Below are 12064 nucleotides of genomic sequence, written 5' to 3' on the forward strand. Positions count from 1 at the left end.
AATGCCCTCATTTTAAAGGAAGATATCCTGCAAGACCGGGGATTCAGTTTCACTGGAAAGATGGAACTCTGAATTTTCTTCCAGAAATCTCAGCCCTGAGTTAGAGCACACAGTGATTTTCCTCAGGATAGGTGGAAACTTCGAGATGATTTACGTGTCATTTGGACGGGGAACAGTGATAGAGACAGGAGACGGGCAGCTGCTTAGCACAGGCTCTGGAGAGGAAAGCGTGGTGCCACCACTGGAACCACTAGACAAGGTCACCTCAGCCAAAGGCCCCCACCACGGCACGGCACACCTGCTTGAGTTCTCTGTCCAGTTCTCTATGCAAAACAAGTAACACCAGCGCTGACCTCTGGGTGGCTCACAAGGAGCACTTCGGTTTTACCTCATCAGTGTATCTATGCAAAAAAGGTGGTTCTGGCAGCTGCTCCCTGATTGGCTCACAGGCTTCGTCTTATTAGAATAAACAGCCACCAATCAGGGAATGTTTCCTATTTAAAAACATAGCAAACCCCCCAGGCACGACCTTTTCTTTGGCCACCACTTTGAGGAACCCTTCTGGCACCAGGAGGAGCTTTCTCTTTCTGTGTTTTGTTGGCTCTGTATTTCTGTATTCGTTTTCTGTGTTTCGTTGGCTCTGTATTTGTTGCTATGTTTTGTTATCAAGTCCACTGAATCAACTTCATTTGCATTTCTCACACTTCCTGGTCGTTTGCCTGAACCTTCATAGATGGGAGACAAAGAACTTGGCAGAAAGGCGGAGCTCCAACAGGAAAGAACTGTAGCGCTTCTAAAAATTCGGCAGAAAAAGTCTGCAGCATTTCATGGGGTCTCATCTGCGACTGTCAGAGGGTGAGTGAAATGGACCACTTTTGTCTTTTCCTTTGGGGACATTCCATGCCACCATAGTCCACTATCAGTGAAAAACCCCAGGGCTCCGTCAGCCAGTTACGAGTGCCTCCCATGGCTGCTGGGCAGAGACAGGCTTACGATTGCACACTCAGTCAACCCGCCTGCACCTCTTGGTGCTGGGACTATTGGTCTTGACCTGTCTCAGTTGGCTTTTGCAGAAGAGCTGTCTGAGGCTGGAGACCGGGCTAAGGTCTCAGAGCAATGGAGGGCTTCTCCTCAGCATCACCCCAGCTCCTTCACCGGAGCCAGACTCCGACCACCTGTTAGGGTGTTCCACTGAGATCCACATTCTATTTATGCTTATGTTGGCCTTCCCTAGATAATGGCGTCCGGTTGGAGGTTTTGTCCTGATACACAGACTGCTTCCTACTTAAGCATTTTCCATTCTCATTTCATTAGATTGGATGAGATTAGCAAAAATACCTGATTCTCTACCTCTTTGTTCCATGACAAGTTTGCATGTTGATGTCCTTTTCTAATTCTTTTTTTAAACTTTTATTTAATGTATATAAATTTCCAAAGTACAGCTTATGGATTACAATGGCTTCCCCCTCCACACTGTTCCTCCCACCCGCAACCCTCCCCTTTCCCACTCCCTCTCCCCTTCCATTCACATCAAGATTCATTTTCGATTCTCTTAATATACAGAAGATCAGTTTAGTATACATTAAGTAAAGATTTCAACAGTTTGCTCCCACACAGAAACATAAAGTGAAAAATAATAGATGATTTTTTAAATGATGATGAAATCAGATCAGACCTATTGTCGTGTTTAATCCCAGTGAGAGTCAAGTTGGGAATTGATAATTTCTTTCTTTCTTTCTTTTTTTTTTTTTTTACAGAAGATCAGTTTAGTATACATTAAGTAAAGATTTCAACAGTTTGCACCCCCATAGAAACACAAAGTGAAATATACTGTTTGAGTACTAGTTATAGCATTAAATCTCAATGTACAGCACACTAAGGACAAAGATCCTACATGAGGAGTAAGTGCACAGTGACTCCTGTTGTTGACTTAACAAATTGACACTCTTGTTTATGGCATCAGTAATCACCCTAGGCTCTAGTCATGAGCTGCAAAGGCTATGGAAGCCCCCTGAGTTCACTGACTCTGATCATATTTAGACAAGGCCATGGTCAAAGTGGAAGTTCTCTCCTCCCTTCAGAGAAAGGTACTTCCTTCTTTGATGACCCATTCTTTCTACTGGGATCTCACTCGTGGAGATCTTTCATTTAGGTTTTTTTTTTCCCCCAGAGTGTCTTGGCTTTCCATGCCTGAAATACTCTCATGGGCATTTTAGCCGGATCCGCATGCCTTAAGGGCTGATTATGAGGCCAGAGTGCTGTTTAGGACATTTGCCATTCTATGGGTCTGCTGTGTATCTCACTTCCCATGTTGGATCATTCTCTCCCTTTTTGATTCTATCAGCTAGTATTTGCAGACACTATTCTTGTTTATGTGATCCCTTTGGTTCTTAGTCCTATCATTACGATCAATTGTGAACAGAAATTGATCACTTGGACTAGTGAGATGGCATTGGTACATGCCACCTCGATGGGATTGAATTGGAATCCCCTGGTATGTTTCTAAGTCTACCATTTGAGGTAAGTCAGCTTGAGCATGTCCCGAATTGCACATCTCTTCCCTCTCTTATTCCCAGTCTTATATTTAACAGCGATCACTTTTCAGTTAAGTTTCAGAACTTAAGAAGAATTGTGTATTGATTACAGTATTCAACCAAAAGTATTAAGTAGAACAAACAAAAAAAATACTAAGAGGGATAACATATTAAGCTGCTCATCAACAGTCAGGGTGAGGGCTGATCAAGTCACCATTTCTCATAGTGTTCATTTCACTTTAACAGTTTTCCTTTTTGGTGCTCAGTTAGTTGTCACCTATCAAGGAGAACAAGTGGTATTTGTCCCTTTGGGATTGGCTTATTTCACTCAACATAATGTTTTCCAAATTCCTAACAGGGGTCAGTTTTCAGTTAAAATTTAAACACCTAAGAATAATTGTGTGTTAATTACAGAGTTCAACCAATGGTACTAGAACAAAAAAAATACTAAAATGGATAAAGTATTACATTGTACATCAACCGTCAGGACAAGAGCTGATCAAGTCACTGTTTCTCATAGTGTCCATTTCACTTCAACAAGTTTCCCCTTTGGTGCTCAGTTAGTTGTCGCCGATCAGGGAGAACATATGATATTTGTCCCTTTGGGACTGGCTTAATTCACTCAGCATGATGTTTTCCAAATTCCTCCATCTTGTTGCAAATGACTGGGTTCGTTGTTTTTGACTGCTGTATAGTATTCTATAGAATACTATATAGAGTACTTGTCCCATAATTTCTTTATCCAGTCTACTGTTGATGGGCATTTGGGTTGGTTCCAGGTCTTGGCTATTGTGAATTGAGCTGCAATAAACATTAATGTGCAGACTGCTTGTTTGTTGGCCAATTTCATTTCCTTTGGGTAAATTCCAAGGAGTGGGATGGCTGGGTTGAATGATAGGGTTATCTTCAGGTTTCTGAGGAATCTTCAGACTGACTTCCATAGTGGCTTAACCAGTTTGCATTCCCACCAACAGTGGGTTAGTGTCCCCTTTTCCCCACATCCTCGCCAGCATCTGTTGTTGGTAGATTTCTGTATGTGAGCCATTCTAACCGGGGTGTGGTGAAACCTCATTGTGCTTTTGATTTGCATTTCCCTGATTGCTAGTGATCTTGAACATTTTTTCATGTGTCTGTTGGCCATTTGGATTTCCTCTTTTGAAAAATGTCTATTGAGGTCCTTGGCCCATCTCTTAAGTGGGTTGTTTGTTTTGATCTTGTGGAGTTTCTTGATTTCTTTGTAGATTCTGGTTATCAACCCTTTATCAATTGCATAGTTTGCAAATATATTTTTCCATTCTGTCGGTTGTCTCTTCACTCTCCTGACTGTTTCTTTTGCAGTACAGAAACTTCTCAATTTGATGCAATCCCAAATGTTAATTTTGGCTTTGACTGCCTGTGCTTTTGGGGTGTTTTCCAAGAAGTCATTGCCGGTACCTATATCTTGCAGGGTTTTTCCAATGCTCTCTAATAATTTGATGGTGTCAGGTCGTAGATTTAAGTCTTTAATCCATGTTGAGTGGATTTTTGTGTAAGGTGAAAGGTAGGGGTCTTGCTTCATGATTCTGCACGTGGAAATCCAATTTTCCCAGCACCATTTATTGAATAGACTGTCCTTACTCCAGGGATTGGTTTTGGATCCTTGATCAAATATGAGTTGGCTGTAGATGTTTGAATTGATTTCTGGTGTTTCAATTCTGTCCCATTGGTCTATCCATCTGTTTCTGTACCAGTACCATGCTGTTTTGATTACAACTGCCCTGTAGAATGTCCTGAAATCTGGTATTGTGATGCCTCCAGCTTTGTTTTTGTTGCACAAGATTGCTTTAGCTATTCGAGGTCTCCTGTGTCTCCATATGAATTTCAGCACCATTTTTTCTGATCTGAGAAGAAGGTCTTTGGTATCTTGATTGGTATTGCATTGAATCTATAAATTGCTTTTGGGAGAATGGACATTTTGATGATATTGATTCTTCCAATCCATGAGCATGGAAGATTTTTCCATTTCTTGGTATCCTCTTCTATTTCTTTCTTTAAGGTTTTGTAATTTGCATCGTAGAGATCTTTAACATCCTTGGTTAAGTTTATTCCAAGGTATTTGATTGTTTTTGTAGCTATTGTGAATGGGATTGATCTTAGAAGTTCTTCCTCAGCCATGGTATTGTCTGTGTATACAAAGGCTGTTGATTTTTGTGCATTGATTTTATACCCTGCTACTTTGCCAAAATCTTCTATGAGTTCCAATAGTCTCTTAGTAGAGTTCTTTGGGTCCCCTAAATAAAGAGTCATGTCATCTGCAAAGAGGGATAGTTTGAGTTCTTCCTTCCCAATTTGTATCCCTTTAATTTCTTTTTCTTGCCTAATAGCTCTGGCTAGAACTTCCAGAATTATATTGAATAGCAGTGGTGAGAGTGGGCATCCCTGTCTGGTACCAGATCTCAGTGGAAATAGGCACCTATTGATATAAACTTTCCTCTTAACACTGCTTTTGCTGCATCCCATAAGTTTTGGTATGTTGTGCTGTTATCCTCATTTACTTCCAGAAAATTTTTGATTTCTCTTTTAATTTCTTCTATGACCCATTGTTCATTCAGGAGCATGTTGTTCAATCTCCATGTGTTTGCGTATGCTCTAGGGATTCCTGAGTTGCTAATTTCCAACTTCATTCCTTTATGGTCTGAGAAGCTGCATGGTATGATTCTAATTCTTTTGAATTTGTTGAGACTTGCTTTATGGCCTAGTATGTGATCAATCCTAGAGAAGGTTCCATGTACTGCTGAGAAGAATGTAAAATCTTTAGCTGTAGGATTGAAAGTTCTGTATATATCTGTTAGATCCATTTGGGCTATAGTGTCGTTTAAATCTACTGTATCCTTGTTGATCTTCTGTCCTGTTGATCTGTCTATTTCTGAGAGTGAGTATTGAAGTCCCCCAGTGCTATTGTATTGGGGTCTAAGTCTCCCATTAAGTCCCTTAACAAATCTTTTAGATAAACCGGTGCCCTGTAGTTAGGTGCATATACATTGATAATTGTTATATCTTCCTGTTGATATAATCATTATATAGTACCTTAATCATTATATAGTACCCCTCTTTGTCTCTCTTAACAGTTTTTGTGGTAAAGTTTATGTTGTCCGATATTAAGATGGCTACACCCGCTCTTTTTTCTTTTCTGTTGGCATGGTATATCTTTTTCCAACCTTTCACTTTCAGTCTGTATGGATCTTTGTTGGAAAGATGTGTTTCTTGTAAGCAGCAAAAAGATGGGTTTTGTTCCTTAACCCAATCAGCCAATCTGTTTCTTTTAACTGGACAGTTCAGGCCATTAATGTTCAATGTGACTAATGATAAGTGGTAACTTTGCCCTGCCATTTGCCAAAGATAAGTTCTAATATATGCTTTGAATTCCCTGTGATCTTTTGCTGTGAGGTTTCCTTCCTTTACCTTCTTTCATATTGATGACCGTGTTTCTGTGTTTCTGTGTGTAACACATCTTTAAGCATCTTTTGCAGGGCTGGACGAGTGGTGACAAATTCTTTCAATTTCTGTTTGCTATGAAAAGTTTTTATTTCACCTTCATTCACAAATGATAGCTTTGCAGGATATAATATTCAGGGCTGGCAATTTTTCTCTCTTAGCACCTGGGCTATATCTCGCCATTCCCTCCTAGCCAATATCTTGAAGGGTTTCTCCAATGTTCTCTAATAACCTGATGGTGTCAGGACATAGATTTAGGTCTTTAATCCATGTTGAGTGGATTTTTGTGTAAGGTGTAAGGTAGGGGTCTTGCTTCATGCTTCTGCATGTGGAAATCCAGTTTTCCCAGCACCATTTATTGAATAGACTGTCCTTGCTCCAGGAATTGGTTTTAGATTCTTGGTCAAATATAAGTTGGCTGTAGATGTTTGAATTGATTTCTGGTGTTTCAATTCTGTTCCATTGGTCTATCCATCTGTTTCTGTACCAGTACCATGCTGTTTTGATTACAACTGCCCTGTAGTATGTCCTGAAATCTGATATTGTGATGCCTCCGGCTTTATTTTTGTTGTACAAGATTGCTTTAGCTATTCGAGGTCTCTTGTGCCTCCATATGAATTTCAGCATCATTTTTTCTAGATCTGAGAAGAATGTCTTTGGTATCTTGATTGGTATTGCATTGAATCTATAAATTGCTTTTGGGAGAATGGACATTTTGATGATGTTGATTCTTCCAATCCATGAGCATGGAAGATTTTTCCATTTTTTGGTATCCTCTTCTATTTCTTTCTTTAAGATTTTGTAATTCTCATCATACAGATCTTTAACGTCCTTGGTTAAGTTTATTCCAAGGTATTTGATTGTTTTTGTAGCTATTGTGAATGGGATTGATCTTAGCAGTTCTTTCTCAGTCATGGCATTGCTTGTGTATACAAAGGCTGTTGATTTTTGTGCATTGATTTTATATCCTGCCACTTTGCCAAACTCCTCTATGAGTTCCAATAGTCTCTTAGTAGAGTTCTTTGGATCCTCTAAGTACAGAATCATATCGTCTGACTTCTTCCTTCTCAATTTGTATTCCTTTGATTTCTTTTTCTTGTCTTATGGCTCTGGCTAAAACTTCCAGAACTATGTTAAATAGCAGTGGTGAGAGTGGGCATCCCTGTGTGGTACTAGATCTCAGTGGAAATGCTTCCAACTTTTCCCCATTCAATAGGATGCTGGCTGCGGGTTTTTTATAAATTGCTTTGATTATATTGAGGAATGTTCCTTCTATACCCAATTTGCTTAGAGTTTTCATCATGAAAGGGTGTTGAATTTTATCAAATGCTTTCTCTGCATCTATTGAGATAATCATATGGTTTTTCTTTTGCAGTCTGTTAATGTGGTGAATCACATTGATTGATTTGCGAATGTTGAACCATCCCTGCATACCAGGGATGAATCCCACTTGGTCTGGGTGGATGATTTTCCTGATGTGTTGTTGTACTCTATTGGCCAGAATTTTATTGAGGATTTTTGCGTCTATGTTCATCAGGGATATTGGTCTGTAATTTTCTTTCAGTGCTGCATCTTTCTCTGGTTTGGGGATTAAGGTGATGCTGGCTTCATAGAAAGAATTTGGGAGGATTCCCTCTTTTTTGATTGTTCTGACTAGTTTGAGAAGAATTAGAGTCAGTTCTTCTTTAAATGTCTGGTAGAATTCAGCAGTGAATCCATCTGGTCCTGGGCTTTTCTTTGTTGTGAGGGCCTTAATTACTGTTTCAATTTCTGTTTCAGTTATGGGTCTATTTAGGTTTTCTATGTCTTCATGGTTCAATTTAGGTAGATTGCATGTGTCCAGGAATCTATCCATTTCTGATAGGTTTTCCTGTTTGCTGGCATACAGGTCCTTGTAGTAATTTCTGATGATTCTTTTTATTTCTGTGGTGTCTGTTGTTACATTTCCTTTTTCATCTCTGATTTTATTGATTTGGGTCTTTTCTTTTTTTAGTTAGTTGGGCCAATGGGGTGTCAATTTTGTTTATTTTTTCAAAAAACCAGCTTCTCGCTTGGCTGATTTTTTGTAGTGTTTTTTTTTTTTTTTTTTTTGGATTCAATCCTGTTAATTTCTTCTCTGGTTTTAATTATTTCTCTTCTCCTACTAGATTTGGGTTTGGTTTGCTGCAGTGTTTCTAGGTCCTTGAGATGCGCTGAAAGCTCATTTATTTGGTACCTTTCCAATTTCTTGATATAGGCACCTATTGCTATAAATTTGCCTCTCAGTACTGCTTTTGCTGTATCCCATAAGGTTTGATATGTTGTGTTGTTGTCTTCATTTACTTCCAGAAAGTTTTTGATTTCTCTTTTGATTTCTTGAATGACCCAGTGTTCATTCAGGAGCATGTTGTTCAGTCTCCATGTGTTTGCATACTTTCTGGGGTTTCCTGAGTTGCTAATTTCCAACTTCATTCCATTGTGGTCTGAGAAACTGCATGGTATGATTCTAATTCTTTTGAATTTGCTGAGACTTGCTTTATGGCCTAGTATGTGATCAATCCTAGAGAAGGTTCCATGCACTGCTGAGAAGAATGTGAAGTCTTTAGATGTAGGGTTGAAAGTTCTGTAGATATCTGTTAGATCCATTTGGGCAATAGTGTCAATTAAATCTGCTGTTTCCTTGTTGATCTTCTGTCCGGATGATCTATCTATTTCTGAGAGTGGAGTATTGAAGTCCCCCAGTACTATTGTATTGGAATCTAAATCTCCCTTTAAGTCCCTTCATATATCTTTTAAATAGACCGGTGCCCTGTAATTAGGTGCATATACATTTATAATAGTTACATCTTCCTGTTGAATTGAACCCTTAATCATTATATAGTGTCCCTCTTTGTCTCTCTTAACAGTTTTTGTATTAAAGTTTATTTTGTCTGATATGAATATGGCTACACCTGCTTTTTTTTGGTTTCTGTTGGCATGGAATATCTTCTTCCAACCTTTCACTTTCAGTCTGCATGCCTCTTTGTTAGAGAGATGTGTTTCTTGTAGGCAACAAATAGTTGGGATGTGTTCTTTGAGCCAGTCAGCTAAACGGTGTCTTTTAACTGAAGAATTCAGACCATTAATGTTCAATGTGACTATTGATACATAGTGACTTTGCCCTGCCATTTTCCTGGAAATATTTTCTAGTATATGCTTTGAGCTTCCCATGCTCTTTTACTGGTAGGTGTTCTTCCTTTCCCTTCTTTCATATTGATGGCCGTGTTTCTGTGTTTCTGAGTGTAGCACATCTTTAAGTATCTTTTGCAGGGCCGGATGAGTGGCCACAAAGTCTTTCAATTTCTGTTTGCTATGAAAGGTCTTTATTTCACCTTCATTCACAAATGAGAGCTTGGCAGGATATAATATTCTGGGCTGGCAATTTTTCTCTCTTAGCACCTGTGCTATGTCTCGCCATTCCCTCCTAGCCTGTAGTGTTTCTGATGAGAAGTCTGCTGTGAGTCTGATTGGAGATCCTCTGAGAGTAATCTGACGTTTCTCTCTTGCACATTTTAGGATCTTTTCTTTATGTTTCACTGTGGTAAGTTTAATTACCACGTGTCGTGGTGAGGATCTCTTTTGGTCATGTTTATTAGGGGTTCTGTGAGCTTCCTGTACTAGGATGTCTCTGTCCTTCTCCAAACCTGGGAAATTTTCTGCTAATATCTCACTAAAAAGGCCTTCTAATCCTTTCTATCTCTCCATGCCTTCAGGAACTCCTAGAACCCGAATGTTGGGTTTTTTAATAGTATCCTGAAGATTCCCGACAATATGTTTCAGATTTCTAATTTCCTCTTCTTTTCTTTGGTCTGACTGTATCCTTTCCTGTTCTCTGTCTTCTAAGTCTGATATTCTCTCTTCTGCTTTACCCATTCTATTTTAAGGCTCTCTATTGTGTTTTTCATTTGATCTATTGAATTCTTCACTTCATTATGATTTCTCGTCACTATCACAGTTTCCTGTTGTACTAGTTGTTTCGTTTCATTTTGATTCCTCCTTAATATTTCATTTTCATGAGAGAGATTTTCTATCTTGTCCATTAAGGATTTCTGTAGTTCAAGAGTTTGTTTCTGAGAACTTCTTAATGTTCTTATCAATTTTTTGAGATCTGCTTCTTGCATTTCTTCTATGTCATCATCCTCATAATCTTGAATTGGGGTGTCTTTTTCATTTGGGGGCGTCATAGTGACTTCCTTGTTTTTATTACCTCGGTTTTTGCGTTTGTTATTTGGCATATTGGAGATATTTGGTTTCTTCACTGTGTTGCTTTTTCTTGTTATACTATGACTCTAGATTAAGTGGACTGTCTGTTTTTGATGGAGCCTTAGAGGCTTGCGATGGGTGTGGCCTGAGAGCTCTGTTTGGTGTGCCAAAGGTGACACTCCCAGGTTAGGCGTGATAGATCTCTCTCTCGCTCTCTTTCTTTTTTTGATTCAAAAGGGAAGTAATTCCGCACAGCTGAACGAAGTTGGAGGTAGTTAGCAGGCAAATGATATACCCACAGGAGCCAGAGATCGGAAGCTCTTTCCCAAGGACCACACAGGGAATCTGTTCTGCCCTCAGAGTGGGCTCAGATTCTCCTTCAGTCTCCCACTGTGCCAAAGTTACGGAATTGTAGCATCTCTGGAGAGTACTCACGTGAATTCCGTGAGTTCTCTCCCCCACCGTCTCTTTTTTTCACAGTCTCAGTTCAGTAGCACCACAAATTTACTAGGTCCTAATCTCCTGTTAATTCGCCCTGCCCAGAGTCAGGTTTTTCTGCTAGGCTCAGGGCTGGTGCAGACCTCAGGTCACTCTGCTTATGACGTATGTCCAAGATGGCGCCTGCTCTTTGTCTTGCTCGCCTTTGAGAGGTGAGCAGAGAGAGAGAAACCCATGTCTGTATCTCTCTCTCTCTCTCTTCTAGTTAGCCTGGTGAACTTTTCCCCCTGGGGTCGTTCCTTCTAGTCTCCTCTTTCCGCTTGCCTGCTGGTGTCTCGGGCTATTGAGGTTCGGCTCACCTCGTGTTCCAGCGCTGGTGTGTTGAGTCTGCCGCTGGTGTCCCAAACTGTGGGCTCCCACGCTCTCCACGCAGGTCCACTGTGAATCACTCGTTCCGGAAGAGTTTCTTCTGCTGTTTCTTCCCCTACTCTTCCTTGAACCTGCAGTATCTCCACTTTTATTAAACTGTCTCTCCCCAGACTATCAGTGTGCTCCCTTCCTATTCCGCCATCTTGCCTCCTTTCCCCTTTTCTAATTCTTTTAATTAAGGCTTTTCTGTGTTTGGTAATGAACCTAGGTAGTAAGATTCGTATGTGTCTTAGGGGAAGATGCCTTCCATGTAGGGGTTGGGCAATACATCCACAGGAAGCTCTACCCCTGGTCAGGGTGCCCACTTCAGGGAAAAGGAACCACCTGACAGGCATAAGATAGGGGTGTGTGTGTGTGTGTGTGTGGTGTGTGTGTGCACGCGCGTGCATGTCACTCCAGCCATGCAGCCACACTGGCTGAAGACAAAGGTGGGTGAAAGGGTAAACAGGTGTTTTAACCCAGCCCAAGCTGGCAGGTTTGACAAGTAGGCCAGATTCTTTAAAGGGGGACTAATAAAGGCCCAGGTGAGATTAAATAGCTAAGCACTGTCAGGTCAAATACAGATCAAAAAGGGGAGGTTCAGCCAGATGAGAAAGTCAAAGTTAGGCGCTGGCACAGGCAACTACTCCTGCCAGTTTAACCCACTTGTGAGTGCCAGGTCACACACACACGCACACCCGTGACCTACAGGATCAAGGGACTCAGGGAGAGATGACAGAGGTCAAAGTCAGGTGCAGGTGAGGGTAATCCTCCTGTAGGTTTGGCCTCCCCCAGTTGTGAACACCTGCATGTCACACACTCACAAGCCAGGGGTTCAAGGGGCATTTTGACCCAGACAAAGGAAGAGGAAGGGAACGGAGGGACGCCATCCTCTCTTCCCTCTCATTCTGGAAAAGGCCTCCCAAAATATTTGAGGCACCGGGAAAAGCTGAGTAACGCATCTTAGGTGTGGAGCCTGGGGATTCCTT

General features: G+C 40.7%; 1 protein-coding gene across 1 annotated transcript in view; it reads left to right on the forward strand.

The window, feature by feature from the left end:
* The first annotated feature begins 517 nt into the window (after positions 1-517).
* CYP4A5 (cytochrome P450, family 4, subfamily A, polypeptide 5) overlaps positions 518-12064 on the forward strand; it is a 64779-nt gene continuing 53232 nt past the window's right edge. Inside the window, exon 1 of the mRNA XM_070076684.1 lies at positions 518-855. Within this exon, the coding sequence (XP_069932785.1) occupies positions 734-855 (122 nt within the window). The 5' untranslated portion in view covers positions 518-733. The remainder of the gene's footprint in view (positions 856-12064) is intronic.

This window comes from Oryctolagus cuniculus, chromosome 7 (assembly GCF_964237555.1).
Source record: "Oryctolagus cuniculus chromosome 7, mOryCun1.1, whole genome shotgun sequence".
Lineage (NCBI taxonomy): Eukaryota > Metazoa > Chordata > Mammalia > Lagomorpha > Leporidae > Oryctolagus > Oryctolagus cuniculus.